This window comes from Phaseolus vulgaris, chromosome 2 (genome assembly GCF_000499845.2).
Source record: "Phaseolus vulgaris cultivar G19833 chromosome 2, P. vulgaris v2.0, whole genome shotgun sequence".
NCBI lineage: Eukaryota > Viridiplantae > Streptophyta > Magnoliopsida > Fabales > Fabaceae > Phaseolus > Phaseolus vulgaris.
This window is the reverse complement of record NC_023758.2, coordinates 26,713,814-26,735,190: the sequence shown is the minus strand read 5'-3', so window position 1 is coordinate 26,735,190 and position 21,377 is coordinate 26,713,814. Positions and strand designations below refer to the sequence as shown.

The 21,377-nt window shown below is 35.3% G+C and overlaps 3 protein-coding genes across 3 annotated transcripts; 2 read left to right on the top strand and 1 right to left on the bottom strand.

Moving 5' to 3' along the window:
- The first annotated feature begins 3,576 nt into the window (after positions 1–3,576).
- On the top strand, positions 3,577–6,351 carry LOC137811126 (cytochrome P450 93A3-like). Its single transcript, XM_068612726.1, has 2 exons — positions 3,577–5,035; positions 5,608–6,351. Exons 1-2 carry the CDS (start codon positions 4,142–4,144, stop codon positions 6,262–6,264), a joined length of 1,551 nt encoding a protein of 516 aa, XP_068468827.1. The 5' UTR covers positions 3,577–4,141; the 3' UTR covers positions 6,265–6,351.
- A 2,036-nt stretch (positions 6,352–8,387) lies between these two features.
- Positions 8,388–9,011, top strand: LOC137809288 (3,9-dihydroxypterocarpan 6A-monooxygenase-like). The gene has a single exon (XM_068610420.1). The coding sequence runs from the start codon at positions 8,388–8,390 to the stop codon at positions 9,009–9,011; it is 624 nt and encodes a 207-aa protein (XP_068466521.1).
- Positions 9,012–11,736: 2,725 nt separating this feature from the next.
- On the bottom strand, positions 11,737–14,352 carry LOC137809287 (uncharacterized). Its single transcript, XM_068610418.1, has 5 exons — positions 14,041–14,352; positions 13,473–13,573; positions 12,935–13,385; positions 12,500–12,519; positions 11,737–11,881 (listed from the first exon to the last, which is right to left on the bottom strand). The coding sequence occupies exons 1-5, from the start codon at positions 14,350–14,352 to the stop codon at positions 11,737–11,739; spliced, it is 1,029 nt and encodes a 342-aa protein (XP_068466519.1).
- Between the last annotated feature and the right edge of the window lie 7,025 nt (positions 14,353–21,377).

Here is a 21,377-nt window from a genome sequence, read left to right as displayed (position 1 = left end):
AGTTGAAGACTAAAAACAGGATAAACATATACATGCATAGTTGAAGACAATATAAACCTACAATCAATATACTCTGATTTTGATTATCTGCTTCATTTTTTATTTTTTTTAATCACTTGTACTGTGAGTTGCTGCCTATAAATCTCACTTTTGGATATAAAGATTATACGATTACAATGATAATTTTATGTGAAATGAGGAAGGTTCACACAGATAAAACTTGTTGACAATTCATTGCAAGTTGGCACAGATTTGGGCTTTTCTATAAGAAGGTTGCAATAAGTCAAACTTTGTAAAAGGTATTGTTCTATTTTCTTTGTTGTTTTGAATTTATTTATACTGGTGCAGAGATGTTCTATTTTCTTTGTTGTTTTAAATTTATTTATACTGGTGTAGAGATAGGGTGCGTGTGATCAGCATGGAGTGGGAATACTTTTTAGGTAGTATCTGCACAATTTGAATTGGATCATTGAAAATGAGTAATCATGAAATTTTGCGATATGGCAGAATTTCAAATCTTTTTAATTTCTGAACTTTTAAAATACATTAATATTAGGAATTTCTCTTAAAAATTATTTCAAAATATTTATATAAATTTACGATATTGCTGATTGAAATATAGATTGCTTCAATTATTTTTCAATTCTATTAGAAAAAATATTATTATTTTATTTTATAATTTTAGAATATAAATATTTTATGTTTCTCAAAGAAAATTATATTAAAAAAACTCTACATCTATACTTATATATAAAAAGGATTTCTTTAAATAACATTTTTTTTGGTGTACACCAATTTTTTCTGATTCTATCCTTATTTAATATATATCATTTTATACTCTTATTTAATATATCTCATTTTATTAGTACAATAATGAAGTATTTTGTCATTTTATATGAATTACTTAAAAAATAATATTATTTTTTATTTTTTAAAATTAATATTAATATACCTTTTTTATATGCAAACTAACTCTCTCACTCTTTCCTTAATTCCTTATTTTAAGGCAACAAAAGAAAGAAAGAAAGAAAGAAAGAGTATACTCACCTCATTCACCTTAATTTCCAATCACTCTCTCCACTCGATTCGAACAACTCTATTTTTTTGGTAAATTCATTATTCTTTTGTATTTATCATCAAGTGAATCCTAACATTAACGTGAACATCATACTAATGGAAGAAAACAAAAAGGTTGAAGAAGAATAGAAACTTAAACCAGAAAAAAAGAGGCCGATTAATCAATTCATCATTTTTCTTTCACATATTATTTTTTCTTTTCATTTCCGACTCATCCAAAGTTATTTTTATATATATGTTAAATTTCTATCATAATAGAAATTAAGTAGAAAAGAAAAATGCGAATAGAACACAACAACACCTATATTTCCGGTAATCTACACCTATATATAAATGTCTATGTTTCCGGTAATCTAAACCTATATATAAAGGGGATTCCCCCATTATAAATATTTTTGGTGTACACAAATTTGTTCCTATTTTATCCTTCTATCAATATTTTATTTTATTATTTTATTTTGGTTACTTTTTCCTTTTATAATTACTTAAATTTAAAACTAAAAAAAAAATATTAAATTTGAAATGAACCGATTGAAAGACAACGTGCACTACATTTAATATTTTTATTATTTGAAAAGAATGAGTCAAATTCAACTTTGAATTGAAAAATGGTTTAATGGACAATTACTTTAATTCTTTTAAAATATAATAGAGATTTAAGTAAAACTTCATAAATATCTCATTCATACAATTTATTTTTTTATAAAATTAATAAATTTAAATTTAAATTTTCTTATTAATAATTAAATTACATGATTTTTTCATAAAAAATGAGAGAATTTAAATCCTATATAATACTTAACATATCAATAATCTGAATAAAAAATTTAAATTGTATTTAAATTAATATTTAAAATTAAATAAAATATTATTATTCATATATTTATATTAAAAATATAAATTTATAATTTATTTTAATAAATACGAATATATATTATCTATATATTAAAATATTATTCTTTATAATGGATTTTAAGAATGATATTATAGTTACAAGTTTGAAATTTCATCCTCCAAAACACCCTGCTGTAACCTAAATTTCTTCCTTATCTAAGAAAGAAAAGCCATTTTATTTCAAGTTCATACAGTGAGTGGAACTGAAAGTTGACTTTTCAAATTGATGGAGAAAGAAAAAATAATATAAATAAAGTATGCGAAAGTGGTTAATCATTAACAAAATATTGCCCAATTATTTAATCTTGGGTAAGTTAAATATTTATAAACTTATTTATGTATGATGACTTCAATTGCGTGCAATGACTTTGGACAATTAGAAAAAAAACTTAATAATGAAAATGGAAAGAGACAAGAACTTCAAATCACTAAGATGTTAATCCTGTGCGGCAGAAAGTATTTAATGCGAAATGAAAACGATATAGAGTAGAGAATAACGCATCCAATGAAGTTGAGTTTGGGGAGTGCAAGAAGGAATAACAGAATCATACCTTTTCACTTCAATCACGAAACCCTTTAAGAACCTTAAAAGAGTCTCCACAACTTGTTAGTATAACACATTTAATTACGTAATATTTTTTTATTATGAAAATAGGTTAGGATAATCATATGAAAGTCAAATTTATATTTTATAATTTATTATATATTAGATATATCTATACCTATATAAAAATGAGATTCTCCGTTATAATCGCTTTTTGGTGTACACAATTTTTTTTCGAATTCTACTCTTATTTAATATATTTCATTTTATTAATACAATGCAGTATTTATCATTACATATAAATTACTTAAAAAATAAATTATTTTTTAATTTTTTAAATTAATATTAATGTCCAGTTTTTATATGACTCCCCTCTATTTTCTTAGTTCCTTATTTTAAGGCAACAAAAAGAGCATACTCTTACACATTTTCACACCAAATCTCATATATAAAATAAAATAACTTTCACTTTTAATCACTCTCTGCACTATATTTTTTGCTTTTCAATTTCAACTCATCCAGAATTATTTTTATATGTTTGTTACATTTCTATAGTAAAAATTGAGTAAAAAAGAAAAATGTAGATACACAGATGCAATCGTGTGTTTCCACTAGTAGTTAATTGATAAGATAAATAAATAAAAACTAGTATTTTTTTTACAAGTTTCTATCAATAGATCTTTGTAAAAAAAAAATTCTACAAGAAAATTATTAAATTAAAATTAATTTAAAAAATAAAAAATAATTCATTATTATTTTAACTTAGTTATTATTTTAAAGATTAAAAATTTATTGATGTCTAAATTAATTTCTATTATTAATAAATAATTTTTAAAATATTATTTAATTAGTTAATAATTGATAGTAAAATATTTAATAGTTAATTATATATTATTAATTTTTTAGTCTTTAAAATATTATTTAATTTAATTAATATAATAATTAATTATTTTTTAAAATTGATTTTTATTTAATAGTTACGTGTATTTAACTCTCCTTGAAGCTATCCAACGACAAGGCAGCAGAACAGAGATTCTTGATAGTAAAAGTTGCGGTACAACCTCCACCAAAACAAGGTTTGTTTAGGATATAATTAAATTTCTTCCGGCATTAATTAATTTATGCCGAAGCTATGTCACACACAAGCATCTCCAATTCTTTGTAGTTCACATAAAAGACAGCACTTGTTTGAACTCTAAAACAAAGTTCAATGACATAATGCCTTCTCCAACTAAGAAACCTACATCATCATGCTCCCTCGTTAACTCCTCATATAAACTTCAGTGTTCAAAAAATACAACAAATTACTCTCTATAAAAGCTACTCATTCAAGCATATATATCATGTAGGTTATGGATGAATTCCAAAATTTGTGGGATAAATTTTTTTTATTCTGATTGATGTCTTGAACATTTAGCATCATGAGATCTATCACAAAATGGTAGGAGTTTATGTTGAATTGTGAGATTATTTATGTTTTTCGGTCACTATCCTCAATCTTTTTTATGTTATAGTTCATGTAAGGTCTTTTGAAAATTAATTCTGGTTACCTAAAGGAGATTTATCTGAAATACTTCAATTTAATTTATTTCCTTTTTACCAATAAAAAGAAAAGAAAAGAGAATAATGGATGATATTGAAGGTTACATACCTATATTCCTTATTTTCCTAGCCTCAATAGTATTGCTTCAAGCCATATTCAAAACTGCAAAATTTCGCCTTCCTCCTAGTCCTTTGGCTTTACCAGTTATTGGACACTTCCACTTGTTAAAGCCACCACTTCATAGATCTTTTCAGAAGCTCTCAAATCGTTATGGACCATTGATTCACCTCTACCTTGGCTCCACTCCCATTGTTGTTGTTTCCTCACCAGAAATTGCCCAAGAGATCTTCAAAACACATGAACTTTCTTTCTCCAACAGACCAGCAAATGTTGCTATTAACCATCTCACTTATAACTCGTCTGATCTAGGGTTTTCCCCTTATGGACCCTACTGGAAGTTCATGAAGAAGCTTTGCATGTCAGAACTTCTTAATGGGAGGATGCTGGATCAACTCCTACCCATTAGGAGAGAGGAGATAAATAGGTTTGTGGTGATGATGAAAATGAAAGGTGAAGCATGTGAGGGTGTGAATGTTGGAGATGAGCTTTTGAAGCTAACAAACGGCATAGTGATGAGAATGGCAATAGGCAAAAGCTGTTTCAACATTGATGGAGAGGCTCACAAGGTGACAGAAAGGGTGAAGGAGTGTTCCAAGGTGAGTGGAATGTTTAACCTCGCAGATTATTTTTGGTTTTGTAGGGAATTGGATCTCCAGGGAATTGGGAAGAGAATGAAGGAGGCTCGTGAGAGGTTTGACACCATCATTGAAAGTATCATTCGGGAACATGAAGAGGCAAGAAATAAATTCACCAAAAAGGATGCTCCAAAAGATGTTCTTGATGCTCTTTTGAGCATTTATGAAGATCAAAGCTCAGAGGTGAAAATAACCAGAGACAACATTAAAGCCTTCTTGGTGGTAATATTCTTTAGGAACCTCACTTTAGAATTTGAAGTTCTAACTTCTAAGGCTTCTTTATGTTATTTTCATCGATAAAAAAAAGTCTAGCTTGTATGACAGGTGTTGTAAAATACACTATTAAAAATATATTTATGGGATTTCTGGTTCTAATACAATTTTAAAAATAAGTAATACAATAATTTTTTAAAAACTCAAACTTGTTGTATAAATTTTTATTATAATTATAAAAATAAATAATAAATCATTCTCAACCAATTATAAAAAATATCTTTTTACTAAAAAAAATAAAACATATTTATACACATAAATCTTTATTATCAATTTATATAATTTATAATTATATAATATATAAACTTGTCTCTCATATCTTACATGTAAAAATTATAAATTATCAGATGTTTATGTTTATACTACTTAGGCGAATGCAATTACCGTATGTATGTATTAGTCCCACATAGAATTATTAAATTTTAGTTTTCTTGTCACTTCCCTTTTTCTACAACCAATAAATTTCGTAGAAGTATGCTAAGATTTTGAGTGAATAACAATTTCTCTTTATAATTTATCAGGATATTTTCACAGGTGGAACAGACACAACTGCAGTTACTCTAGAGTGGTCACTGGCAGAACTAATTAACCATCCAACAGTAATGGAGAAAGCAAGGAAGGAGATTGAATGTATCATCGGCAAAGACAGAATGGTGATGGAATTAGATATAGGTAATCTTCCTTATCTCCAAGCCATAGTGAAGGAGACACTGAGGCTTCACCCTCCTTCTCCATTTGTATTGAGAGAATCAACCAAGAATTGCACCATTGCTGAATATGACATTCCAGCAAAAACTCAGGTTTTCACTAATCTGTGGGCTATTGGTAAGGATCCAAAGCATTGGGATAACCCTCTTGAGTTTATACCAGAAAGGTTTGTTAGCAAAGACAATGAGAGTGGAAAAATATGTGAAGTTGATGTGAGAGGACAACATTATGAGCTTTTGCCTTTTGGGAGTGGAAGAAGAAGGTGTCCTGGAACTTCACTGGCACTAAAGGTTGCTCACACCACCCTTGCTGCTATGATTCAGTGCTTTGAATGGAATGAAGAGAATTGTGGTTGTGTTGACATGAAAGAAGGAACCTCATTTATTCTTTCAAGAGCTCAACCCATGATTTGTATCCCAAAACCAAGACTCGTGACATTCCCTTTGTGTCATGCTAAATGCTCTAATTAATTAAGACTAAGAATAAGCATGCAACGAAGGATTGGGTTTTAACTTATCATACTCTCAATCAAAAATGTTACTTCTTTCTTGTCTTCATTGTTCTTTTTCCTCTTTGCTTTGGTCTAGTATATCCATTACCATTTTTTAGTGTTTTTATCTCTATATTAGATAGAATATAAATATATTTAAATTCCCTTATTTTAATTTAAATACTGTAAAAACTTTCATGCTACAAAAAAATTAAATTTTTTCCCCTTTTTACTTATTTTCTATGTTTTTTTATCAACAATAAATTAATTAAAGTAAAAGGATACACGCCTCCGTATGTCATAGAGCAAAAGCCATAAGTGACATATACTACATGCACATACCCATAAAAGAGGCACAAAACTATTTGGCAGTACTTATTCCATAAAAACAGAACACCCTAGAAAGAAGAACAAATGAAATGACTAAGCCTCTAGGTAAACATTATAAAGGTGCACCATGCTACAATCAACTTCATAAGGTTATTGCACCAACCCTCTCAGTGACCATACCAGAATAAAAATTCTACATTTTGCATGCGGAACAAACTTCTACATCAACACTCAACCATCAAACAGACCTACACCTAAGCATCCATCTACCACAAAGCAAACTAAGACTTCCCCTACCTCCAATTTTCCCCTTCTTCCTAACTTTCACCTTAACCAAACTCCATCATATTAAGCCTCCACTCTTCATTAGCATCTGCAGTCCTAGACGAAACACCACACCAAGACATAGTGATGCCTTCGGACAGATCCAGAACTAGGGGTGAATACCTGGTCATCAAAACCAGCAGATCTTAACCAGCAGACAGTCAACAGGGCAGCACAATGGTTTTCTACAATTAACACCAGCACCTTTTGCCATTCCACCCAACAACCACACAAAGCCGCCAAAATCACCCCCCTCCACTTCAGACCAACATCTTATACAACGGTCTCCCCACACCATGACAACACAAAAGTTACACCTACAGAAAACCAAGACATCAGTAACAGCACCAGAGCACACTGCAGAGCAAACGTAATTCCTTGCCCACTCTACCAAGTAGATCCTAACTAATAACACATAAAGGAGCACCCCCTCACAGGACCAGCCTTCATCCTTTCTCAAATTCCACGGTTACCTCAAGGATCCCTTCTTCCGCCGTCTTCCTATATCGCATACAGACAATTACTTATAGATACTAATACAGGACCAAGGATTCAGTATCCAGTCAGAAAACGAATAAGAGAAATTGTGTCCCTTATGCTTTAACCACAACCACGATTTAAGTTGGGCCTTATGTAACACTTCTTCAGCGTCCACCACTGCATTTCTATGCTTCCACATGCTCCAAACTATAGCTGTCCATCCTACCCCTTTCCAGACCAAATTTTGTTTTCGGCTACCATTTAACAGAAAGAAGCTCTCAAAGTGAGTCGTAATGTCATTATGTTGGGCGAACAATATACCGATCCATTTAAAGCACATAGTCCACACCCGCCATGCATGTCCACATTCCACAAAAAGATATTGGCAAGACTCCTCCGCGGACAAACATAACGCACACGCGGTAGAGTTCATCATAATCTCTCGACTTCTCAAACTCAGTCTTGTGGTGATTCTCCCCAACAGTGCCCTCCAGACCATAAGCATCACATTAGGAAAAGTCTCACCTTCCAAAGGAGGATAAACACCTCTTTTTGGGGACCCCTTTCAGGCTTAGACAGACACTCATATGCTAATTTTACCGAAAAATAGCCATATTCATCACTTCTCCACAGCAGGGTATCCTCCACATCCTTCCTTATTCTGACCCTAGAGAAATGGTTTCCGAGTTCAGATTCCAATATCAATTCCCATTCAAATCTACTTCTCCTCCGATTAAGGTCCACCTCCATTCCAAATCATCCCACACTCCTACCTCTTCCACATTTTCTATGTAACAATATAGTTTCTACGCATAAAACTTTTTGCAGTATTAAATAATAATATGATTTTTACTGTGATTATGACTGAATAATAGTTTTTCCTATTTAAATAAGATATGAGAAGCTTATGTTATTGGTGTTAAAGGAAAAAATAAAGTACAAGTTTTTTGGTTATGTAATTTGCAGAATATGTTTGGTGTTGGAACTGAGACATCAACCACAATAATAGAGTGGGGTTTGGCTGAGCTAATAAATCATCCAGAGATGATGAGAAAAGCAAGGGAAGAGATTGAATCAGTGGTTGGTAAAGATAGATTGGTGGAGGAATCAAATATTCCCAACTCTCCTTATGTTCACTCCATAGTAATGGAAACAATGAGGCTTCACCCCACTGGACCTTTAGTAGTGAGACAATCCACTCAAGATTGTAATGTTAAAGGGTATGACATTCCAACAAAATCCACTTTGTTTGTAAATGTATGGGCCATTGGTAAAGATCCAAACTACTGGGAAAACCCACTTGAGTTCAAGCCAGAGAGGTTCCTTGATGAAGAGGGACAAAGCCCATTGGACTTGAAGGGGCAACATTTTGAACTTCTGTCATTTGGAGCTGGGAGAAGAAGCTGCCCTGGTGCTTCACTAGCTTTGCAGATTATTCCCATAACCTTGGCTGGTATGATTGAGTGTTTTGAATGGAAGGTTGGTGAGGAAGGAAAAGGAGTAGTTGACATGGAAGAGAGACCTGGAACGGCACTTCCTAGGGCACATCCTTTGTTATGTGTTTCTGTTGCTAGGTCTTCTCCTTTGGGCTAAGGGTATGTTTAGATGGACTTTTTCCTAAACACTTACAAGAAAAAAAATGAAATTAGTTTTCTCATAATTACTTTTATATTTTTATTGTAACCTATGTATAAATATAAATTTATAGCTAGATCAATCACCGTATCTAAGGTATCGATAGATCAATCACTCTATCTAATGTATTGTTCGTTTTGTAACTTAAAATTTTGATTTTGTAATTAGAAGATGTCTTGGAAGGATAAAGGACTAAGGTATATATACACTATTGTTAGCCTCGATTTCTGAATGATATGAGACGATAATTGAACCTACCGAACAAGTCCCCCCGAGGGCTAAGGGAACAAGTTTTCGATCGCCACAGACAACACTAATGTTTCGACCTCAAATCTGTTAAGATAACATCGTTAGGGTCAATCATCGCGTTTGAGGTATTGTCCACGAAATGATATTCCAAAGACGAATCTTTAATCCTTAGCCCTCAATTAGGGGGAATTTGTTCCCTTTAGACCTCGATTGATGAGTTTGTTCAAGTATGACCAATATAGTCTCACATCGTTCAGGAGTCCGTTAAGATAGCATCGTTTAGGAGTTAAGATGACGAATAATTTATATACTCCTTTTTCCCTTAACCCTCTTGAAAAGTGTCTTTTAAGGACAAAATTGTGAAGGATCACTGAATTCCAAAGTGGACAATCTCGTTTAGGGTTTAGGGTTTAGGGTTTAGGGTTTAGGGTTTAGGGTTTAGGGTTTGGTGCTTGTTAGTACCGTGAAGGAGGACCAAACTCAAAAGTTGTTAGCTTATGAGAAACTTTTTAAATTTTTTTAAAGTGTTTATGGAAAAATCCCTTTTAAGTGTGTACTTTATGTTTGTGCATGAACATTTAATCTTTCTTGTAAGCAAATTGGCATGGAATGTTGATTGTGTGTTATTGTGGATGTAGTTTGTTATTTTCCTAAACTGTGAAAGAAATGTTTGATTTTCAATCATGGAACTAGAGCACTACAACTTTACATAGAAGAATATAAAATTGGTCAATGTTAATGAAAACAATAATACATAAGTAGAGGACAAGGAAGATCAATAACAACTAAATATTAATTAAGGTAGCCATTTATAATATTAATACAATTTTTAAGAGAATAAAATTATATTTATTTTTTAATCACGTTAGGTCACTACAAGAAAATCATGGAATAAAAACCATTTTTTAGATACCAAAATAATTAGTTGCAATAGTAACTAAATTAGAGACCATTTTAGAAACTAAAAAAAAATTGGTTTCTAAATTAGTTTCTTACTATTTTATTTTACTAAAAGATTATTTATATTCTTAATTATAATTCTGTAATCTGTTACAGAATTGGTTTATCACTATATAGTACTCTTAGAACATGCTTTCTTAACAAGTTGAACGACATAATATGCATACTTAAGCAGGAAGAACCTCTTTAACATTACAACATTGAATCCCCAATCATTTGATTGCTGGTTGTGTTGTTCATTGATAACTGTTTCCAACATTCATGGCAGATTTTGGTGACCATATTTTGTTCCTTCTCTTCTTGCTAGCCTCAATATTCTTCTTGTTACGTGTAATCCTCAAAAAGTTTGGTATAAAGAGACGCCTACCACCAAGTCCTATAGCCCTCCCTGTAATAGGACACCTCTACTTCCTCACCAAGCAGCCCCACCAAGCATTTCACACCATCTCATCTCGCTATGGTCATTTCGTCTTCCTTTGGTTTGGTTCCAAGTCTTGTCTTCTTGTTTCATCGCCTGAAATGGCAAGTCAATGCCTCAAAAACCAACGAAACTTGCTTCCTAAACCGACCCAAAAAAACAAATTTGGACTACATCACTTACGGTTCTTCAGATTTTGCAATGCCACCCTATGGACCTTATTGGAGGTTCATGAAAAAGGTTGCATGACTGAACTCCTTGGATGTCGCATGCTACACCAGCACCTTCCTATCAAAGTTGAGGAGACAAGGCTGTTCTTGAACAGTATGATGCAAAAGGCTGGTTTGAGAGAGGAGGTGAACATAGGGAAGGAGCTAGCCATGCGACAAATAACATAATTACAAGGATGGCTTTGAGAAGGTGTTGTGATGTTGAAGGAGAGGAGGCACCAATTGATTGAGCTTGTGAAGGAGATGACTGAGGGAAGTTCAACTTGAGAGAAATATTATTATTTTTTATGAGTAAAAGAATAAAATAAAATTAAAAGGGTAGGGGTGTTTCAACCTTATAAACGCAACAAAATCAAATCATAGATTTTGATTTGACATGGTTGTTGTAGAATTTGGCAGAAAAAAGAGAAGCAGTGGTTAAACCCCTTTTTATTTGCCATGGTTGCTACTAAAAAGTAGAGAAAGTGGCAAATATGCTCGTGAGGATTCCCATGTGTAGACTCTACTGCTGCCACGCACAAACATATCCCAAGCTGCCCTGTTATGCCCTTGACAACATTCCTTCATGTTCCCTCCACCACCGAGTGACTGTCATGCTCGTCATTATGGCTCTAAAAATTAGAGCCCCGCCCCGCACCTACAAGATTGATTACATCACACCAGGACCACACTTCATAGGCCCCTCGGTTGAACAAAAAACAAATATATTCATCCCCTTAAAGCACCAAACCCTTCCTCCACAATAGCCTTTTCTCCCAGCAGCAAAGACATTAAGCATGTAAGAGCGTCCTGGCTTTTCGTAGCTCCAAGAGTACTTTACGGACCTTCATCCATCCAGCCAAACCGAAGGAGTATCCGGTCCTCCTGCAATGCTCAATTCAAGGGGAAAAATTTCAAGGATTGTGATGGCCACATCTGACGCCCATGATTCTGTATGGGTTGTTACAACATCTTTAACTGGCTCTCCATAGCTGCATATAGTAACCCGAAAAAAGAAACCCAGTAAATCTGCACCTCTAGTGCCTCTGATCCAGCTGATAGAAACGCTTAACCCCTAACTTTGGAGTTCTTTGAACATTGATATTGTCGCGCACCCACCCCCAATTAATCACCAAGAAAATGTTTCCTCTTGGCAGCACGCAATTTGTGTTGAGGGACCACATTACACACAGAATATTTTCCTGCTGCCAAGTACAAGAGTCCATCGCCCAGCAGCTACTACACCCAGCATATACTCCTACTTCTTCCATTTCCTTCAAAACCTGATTTCTTCCTAGGCGAACTCATATGTACAGGTCATCAGACCTTCTCCCTCTACCAAAACAACAACAGTATGTTCCACCTCCAACCTTATCTCCCCAGTATCACCCAAAAAAGCTCCCAGCATACCTTCCTTTCAGTCAATACTTGGTATGCATTGGTTAGGATTTAGGATCCAATCAGACAGAGTTTTATCCTATGCTTCAACCAAAAACCAACCAAAACCAAGATAATAGTTGTGCCGAGGGAAAAATTTCTTTTGCATCCGGAATTCCTTTTTAACCCCGTTTCTTTGATCTAAATACACCTTACTATTATCACTCACATACTTTTCCAAACTTGATTCTACCTAGAGATGAAGTGCATTAAGTGAAAATTCTCAAAGTTACACTTCAAGTCATTATGTTGTGCCAGCACGACACCTATCCAACTATAACAAAGAATGCATACTCGCTGAATATGTGTACACTCACAGAACAAGTGTTGGGTCGACTCTTACGAGGCTTGGCAGAACATGCATAATGGCGAGCTAATAAGTACACCTCTTCGAATGAAATTGTTTTTGGTAGGAAGTTTATCTAATAGGATCCTCGAATGAAATTGTTTTTGGTAGGAAGTTTATCTAATAGGATCCTCCAAGCAGTGGTTTGGTCTTTTGGTGTTGCTATTGTTTGTCATAACATTTTAAAGATTCCTTCCTTAGTGCCAGAATCTTGGTTAGTCAAACAAGCATAGGACGACTTCACTAAAAAGGCCCCTGATACCTCCCCTCCCCACACAATACAATCGTTGGCTTCCTTATTCAGAGCCCCCTTAGCTAAATATCTTAGCAAGTCATCCTCCAACACAGATTCCCATACAAACATGCTCCTTCTCCAGTTATGCCGCCATTGCCACCCTAACTCCCCCCATTCGCCAACCTCCCCCACCTTTAGATCTTGATCCAGAGACAAGGAGTGTAGTCTAGGAAACAGGGTACTAATATTCACATTCTCTACCCAAGCATCTTCCCAAAATCTAGCTTTGTTCCCATAACCAATTTTCCAAGATAGGGCTTGTTGATACCACCCAACTTCATCTCCTTCACCACAAGCTTTTGATATATCTCTCCACCACCAAGATTGAAATTTCCGATGACAATGTATACTCCCATCAACCGTTCCATATTTGGATTCTAGGATATCTTTCCATTTCCCTTTTTCATCACTCTGCATCCTCCATTTCCATTTTTTTCAATAGAGCACAATTGAACTTCCTGACATCTTTAACCCCCATTCCTTCTTCATCCAGAGGTTTACATACCTTCTCCCAACTGACCCAGAAGATTGGTTTGAGTACTTTTCCCCAACCTCACATGAATCTCCTCTGAATAGTAACAATCTTTTCACACACCGCTGTTGGAGCTTTATAAAAAGATAAATAGAAAAGAGGAATAACAGTAAACACTGACTTAATAAGACAAATTCTGCCAGCCAAAGAAAGAAATCTCCCTTTCCATGTACTAAGTCTAGCACTTAACTTGTTCAAAATTGGTTCCCAAAACTGTATCCTTCTTAGCATACATTTTAGGAACCCCAAGTACTAAATAAAGATCTTCATGGACTTACAGTTTAGGGTTTTAGCATACATTTCTACGGTATTTCTGTCAACATTAATACCTGCCAATCTTGATTTGTGAAAATTGATCTTTAAACCAGACAGAAGCTCATAACACCTCAGAATCGCCTTGATAGTGAAAATGTTGGTGTAGGAGTTTCCACACATGAATAGAGTGTCATCACCAAATTGAAACATGCATACTTCCACGTCGCCCCCCCCCCCCCCCCCCCCCCCCCCACACTTTCACACCTGAAAGTGACTTTGCCTTTACCGCTTGCCTCACAAGCCCTGTCAACCCTTCAACTATAATAAGAAAGAGGAACGAAGCCAATGGATCACCTTGTCTCAGTCCCCTAGAGGGTTTGAATTTCTTCGTTGGGCTTCCATTGACCAGAACTGACACTGAAGCGGATTCCAAACACCCTCTGACCCATTTTATCCATCTGCTATGGAAACCTAGTCTGTGGAGCATATCATATAGGAAACTCCACTTAACTGAATCATACGCCTTCTCATAATCCACCTTCATACACACCCCCGCCCTCCTTCTTCTCCTTAGCTCTTCCACCACCTCATTAGCCATAAGAACACTGTCAAGCAATCCTCTGTTCTTTAGAAAAGTTTATTGGCTCTCATCAATAACTAGAGGAAGAACTTCTTTTATGCGACCATACAGTACTGTGGGTTATGACTCACCTTTACCGTTAACTTGGCATAAATGGGAGGTTACTTACCGTTGACAATTAATTGTTATTAAAGGGAGGTTAATTGCCACAATCAATTGCAATCAATGGGAGGTTAATTGCCGCAATCAATTGCAATCAATGGGAGGTTAATTACCATTAATTGTATTTATTATTGTTGTCTCCTAGAACCACTATATATAGTGGCTTCCTTCAAGCAATGTAACACAAAAAAAATAAAAACAGCAACACACACTTGCTTCCTCTCTCTTTTCCTATACTCTCTATTTCTGCTCTTGGGTGTAAGTGTTTAACCCATATAGAGAGAATTTGTTTTGGGGCTATGTATCATTAGCCTGAGAGGAATTCATTGTACTCCCAGTACCATTATAGTGGAAGTTTTGGCTCTCTCGCCGGTGGTTTTTCACCTCTATTTAAAGGGGTTTTCCACCTAAAAATTCTGGTATCATTCTCACTTTACTTGTTACTTTAATTTCTCATAATCTTTGGTTGAAATTATCACGCTTCCGCACACGATATCCCTACAAATTGGCACCAGAGCTTTTTGATAATTCAACCAGGATCTATTGTTCAATAATGTCAAAATTGGATATTGAGAAATTTGATGGTAAAATCAGCTTTGCTATCTGGCGAGTCCAGATGCTAGTTGTTCTCACCTAGAATGGTTTAAAGAAAGTTCTGGCAGGTAAAATGATGAGACCAACCACTATGACGGAGGAGTAGTGGGATGAGATGGATGAAAAGGCATTGTCTGCAATCCAGTTATGCTTGTCCCGTGAGGTGTTGCGTGAGGTCATCAACGAGAAAAGTACAACAGGCATATGGAGTAAATTGGAGTCTCTATACATGACCAAAAGTCTTGCAAACAAACTCCGGTTAAAGGAGCGACTCTTTACACTCCGAATGTCCGAAGGTACTCCCATCCAATCTCACCTTGATAAATTTAATTCCATCATAATTGATTTGGAAAATTTGGATGTTAAAATTGATGATGAGGATAAAGCAGTTCTACTTATTGTTTCTCTACCACCCTCGCATCGACAATTCAAAGAAATTATGTTATACGGTAATTATCTTACCTTAAGCTTTGATGATGTCAAGACTAATTTACTAGACAAAGAAAAATTTGATACTCAAATTCATTCTGAAAATTCTGATGAAGGATTAGTAGTTAGAGGGAGAAACCAAGAGAAAGGTAGGAACACTAAACATAAATCTAGGTCAAAATCTAGAGGCAAGAACTCCAAATATTGTCGTTATTGCAAGAAAAAGGGACACGAGCTCTCTGAATGTTATAAATTGAAAAATAAGCAAGATAGAGAAGATAAGAGAAATGGTAAACAACCAGAAAATTTTGCCGAAGCTAGTATTGTTGAAACTGAATCTGATGGGGATTGTTTTGTAGCTTCCAACACTGAACAAAGGTCTAAAAATGAATGGATTCTTGATTCTGGTTGTACTTTTCACATGTCTTACAATAGAGATTGGTTTACCACATATGAACCAGTTTATAATGGTCTTGTTTTGATGGGAAACGATGCTCAATGCAAAGTTGTTGGTGAAGGAACAATCAAAATCAAGACACATGATGGAATTGTTAGAACTTTAACAGGTGTCAGATATGTCCCTGAGTTGAAACGGAATCTCATTTCCTTAGGCACCCTTGAATCTCATGGGTGTAGATACTCAGCTGAAGGTGGAGTTTTAAAAGTGTCTAAAGGAGCTCTTGTGTTACTAAAGGCAATTCGATGTGATAGTTTGTATGTGCTGCAGGGTTCAACAGTTACAGGTTCTGCAGCTGTTGCCTCACCCAACAAAGATAACACCAAGTTGTGGCATATGAGATTAGGTCACATGAGTGAGAAGGGAATTCTAATCCTCAAGAAGAAGGGTCACCTTGGTAACCACTGTACTGGAAAGGTTGATTTCTATGAACATTGCATTTTTGGTAAGCAGAAAAAGGTTAGTTTTTCTAAAGCCATACACAGAACCAAAGGTACTTTGGATTATATTCATTCGAATCTTTGGGGTTCGTCAAAAGTTCCCTCCAGAGGTAAATGTCGTTATATGATGACAATTATTGATGATTTCTCACGAAAACTGTGGGTGTATTTTCTCAAACATAAGAATGAAGCATTTTCCACTTTTGAAGAGTGGAAATTATTGATTGAGAATCAGACTGGCAAGAAGATAAAGAGGTTAAGGACAGACAATGGCTTTGAGTTCTATTTGAATGAATTCAATGATTTCTGCAAGAAGGAAGGCATTTCCAGACACTTGACCATCCCAAGTACTCCACAACAGAACGGGGTTGCAGAAAGAATAAATAGAACTATCATGGAGAAAGTTCGTTGCATGTTCTCCCATTCTGGTTTGAGCAAATCTTTTTGGGTTGAAGCGGCTTCAACGGCATGTTATCTAAAAAACCGCTCTCCTAACAGATCAATTGATTGCAACATTTCAGAAGAAGTTTGGTCAGGTAACCCTGTTGATTATTCTAATCTTAAAATATTTGGTTGCCCTGCTTATTCTCATGTAAACGGGGGAAAATTAGAACCTCGTGCTAAGAAGTGCATTTTCTTGGGTTATGGCTCAGGGGTTAAAGGCTATCGTTTATATGACCCAGAATCTCACAAAATAATTCACAGTCGGAATGTGACCTTTAATGAAAATGCTATGCTCTCTTTTGTAAAAGATACTGTCATTTCCTCAATTGATACAGGTGCTCAGGAAGATGCTCGAGAGAAGGTGGAGTTTGAGATTAAAACACCCGCTCATGAGAAAAACGTTCCCAATTCCTCTAGTACTCAAGATGATCAAACCATTGTTATTGATGGTACAAATGAACATGTGACTCCACATGAGCAATGTCCACCTAAACGACGAGGGTTACCACAGCCGTGGTCTATGGCTCAAGAACTTCCACAACAGAGACCAAGAAAACCGACTCAAAGATTAATTGCAGAATCTGCCAACATTGCTTATGCCTTAACTATTGCACAAGAGATGGGTGAAGAAGGTGAACCTAAGAATTACTCTGAAGTTATCTCTAGTGATGACTCAACAAAGTGGATTGCTGCTATGCAAGAAGAAGTTGAGAGTCTTCTCAAAAACGAAACATGGGAATTGGTGAAGTTACCAGAAGGAAAACGAGTCATTAGTTGCAAGTGGATCTTTAAGAGAAAAGAAGGGATCCCTGGTGTTGAGAGTACAAGGAATAAAGCAAGATTTGTTGTAAGAGGTTTTGATCAAGAGAAAGGTATTGACTTTAATGAAGTATTTTCTCCTGTTGTTTGCCATACTTCAATACGTATATTACTTGCTTTAGTTGCCTTGTATGATTTGGAGCTGGAACAGTTAGATGTGAAAATTGCTTTTCTTCATGGTAATCTTGAGGAAGAGATTTACATCCAGTAGCCTGAGGGCTTCGTTGTTCCTGGAAAGGAGGACCATGTATGTCGTTTGAAGAAATCTCTCTACGGCTTGAAGCAATCACCAAGACAATGGTATAAGAGGTTTGATTCTTTCATGGTTGGACATGGATACTCCAGAAGTAGTTATGATAACTGTGTTTATTTTCAAAAGACATCTGATGGGTCATTTATATACTTGTTGTTATATGTTGATGACATGTTGATTGCCGCAAGAGATAAATCTTTAGTTAACAAGTTAAAGGCCCAACTTAGCAGTGAATTTGATATGAAGGACTTAGGTCCTGCCAAGAAAATTTTGGGAATGGAGATCAACAAAGATCGTCAAGCTGGAAAACTTTTTCTATCACAAAAGAAGTATGTTCTTAAGATGCTTGACAAATTTGGAATGTGAGATTGCAAAGTTGTTAATACTCCAATTGCCGCCCACTTCAAGTTGTAATCAGATCAGTGTCCAAAATCAGACGAGGACAAAAGACGCATGTCACATGTCCCATATTCAAATGCAATTGGAAGTCTCATGTATGCTATAGTATGTACTAGACCTGATTTAGCTTATGCTGTTAGCATTGTTAGCAGGTTCATGCATAATCCAGGAAAGGCACACTGGAAAGCCGTTAAATGGATACTTCGTTATCTGAAAGGTTCTCCACATCTTGATTTGGTATTTGATCAACATAGAGCCGATCCCGGAGGAGCAGTTGGCTATGTTGATTGATGAGAATCAAATAAAGGAGGCTTTTATTAATGAAGGGAGAGGGCATTCACCTACATATTTGAAGTTCTTCCTTCTAGTCTTTTCAAAAGATGAGGCCCAAGACCAAAGCCCAAGCCCAAAGCCCAAGAAGGCCAAAGCCCAAAAAGCCCAATTCCATCCCATGAGGGGCAAGGCCAAGCTTTGAATTACTCTTGTATAGTTGTAGGAGGTGTGGATATTAAATAACGGAGTGTGAATATGTAAAATAAAGTCACATTGTCCATGTAACTTAGGAGAGTGGTGTAGGTGTAGTTTTTAGGAGGTGTCATAGTAGAAAAAGGTCACACCTCCCATGTGACTTGTTTTTGGTGGGAATTTCAAATGAGTTTTATTTGAATTTTCCCACCTATTTTCCAGCACCCTCACACTATAAATAGAGGTGTGGGCTCTTGTAAAATTCAGAATTGAAATTGGTAATAGAGAAACTCCACTCAAATTGAGAGAGAATTGTGAGAACTTTGTCTTCTCCTACACCTTGTCTTATCTTGAGTGCATTTGGTTCTCTCAAGTGGTGGCACTAGCTCACTTATCTTGGAGCCTTCACCATCCAAGTGGCGTGATCACCAAACCAAGTCCTTCATCTCCATAAGTTCTTCTTTCTTTCATCTCCATGTTCATATGAAGCTAAAACATGTCTTAGTTTACTTTTCTAAGCATTTTCATTCGGTATTTTAACTTGTTTCTGAATATGCTTCGGTTCATCTTCTCCTTGGCTGTTTCTATTTGATTCTTCTTCATTTCTTTTGTTTTGTTCGGTTCAATTTCAGTACTGTAGCTTTCTATTCGATCCTTTTTCTTTTATACACAATTTAATCGGTTCAATTGACAATAGATGGATCTTCCATATGAGTTTGGTGTTTGGTGCAAGTTTTGGTGAGTTCTTGAAACATAGAACCTTGATCCAATTCTATTAAAAGTGCCTAAGCTATCTCCAACTCAAGTTGATTCCATAGAATGTCAAAGAATCATCTCTACTTTGCTAGTGGAATCATATCATTGATGCTGACTATGATGGTGATTTAGATCGGAGAAGGTCACTTTCAGCTTACATCTTTACTCTATGTGGGTCTGCTATCAGCTGGTATTCTTCACTTCAAGCCATTGCGGTTTTGTCCACCACTGAAGCAGAATATATCGCTGCTACAGAAGGTATGAAAGAGGCTATATGGCTTCAAGGCTTGGTAAGTGAACTTGGTCTTCAACAAGATGTTCTTGTTATATTTTGTGATAGTCAGAGTGTTGTCCACTTAACCAGGAATAGTAAGTATCACTCAAGGACCAAGCACATTGAAATTAAACACCATTTTATCCGAGACATTGTTGATACAGGAGATATAATTGTTGAAAAAATTCATACGACCGAAAATCCTGCGCACATGTTGACCAAGCCACTTCCATCGGCTAAGTTTGATCATTGCCTGAACTTAGCTGGTATTATCCATACTTAATCAAGGCTTCATGGCGAGAGAGTATTCCAGTCAAAGGCAAGTCAAGGTGGAGATTTGTGGGTTATGACTCACCTTTACTGTTATCTTGGCATAAATGGGAGGTTACTTACCGTTGACAATTAATTGTTATTAAAGGGAGGTTAATTGCCACAATCAATTGCAATCAATGGGAGGTTAATTGCCGCAATCAATTGCAATCAATGGGAGGTTAATTACCATTAATTGTATTTATTATTGTTGTCTCCTAGAACCACTATATATAGTGGCTTCCTTCAAGCAATGTAACACAAAAAAAAAACAGCAACACACACTTGCTTCCTCTCTCTTTTCCTATACTCTCTATTTCTGCTCTTGGGTGTAAGTGTTTAACCCATATAGAGAGAATTTATTTTGGGGCTATGTATCATTAGCCTGAGAGGAATTCATTATACTCCCAGTACCATTATAGAGGAAGTTTTGGCTCTCTCGCTGGTGGTTTTTTACCTCTATTTAAAGGGGTTTTCCACCTAAAAATTCTGGTATCATTCTCACTTTACTTGTTACTTTAATTTCTCACAATCTTTGGTTGAAATTATCACGCTTCCGCACACGATATCCCTACAAGTACCTTAGTAATGATCTTGTAGATGGCTCCTACTAGCGAAATGGGTCTGAACTGATCAAGATTTGTGGGATCCTTGACTTTCAGGACTAGAGCTATAAAGGATGCATTGCATCCTTTTGGGATACTTCTCGTTCCTAAAAATGTTTCAAAGCTTCCATTACGTCGTGCTTTATAGAATCCTAACTACTCTTAATGAAGTTGAAGTTAAAGCCATCCGGACTTGGACTCTTCGACCTTTCACATTGCCAAACAGCTTCTTTCACTTCATTCTTTGTAAAATCAGAGATCAAGCTTAAACTAGTATCCCTCGGGATAGACTTAAACTCCACAGAACCAAGAATCACACCATAATCATGTGTGACCTTAAACCTATTTTCAAAGATCTTCTTTGCTTCCCTGCGTACAACTTCTAGTTCCTCATTCCATTGATTGTCAATCTAAACGCCTTTGACTTCATTTCAGATTCTTTTCCACTTTATGATAGAGTGGAAAAATTTGGAGTTTGTGTCACCATGTTTAATCCAGTTTGCTCGAGCTTTTTGTCTGGCAAGAGACTCAATCTTCTTATCATGAATTGGGAATTATAAATGTCAATTGTGCCTAGCAGTAAAAAATTAAATCTGTTTATTTGCAATTAAATGTGTTTATTTTTGGTACTGATATG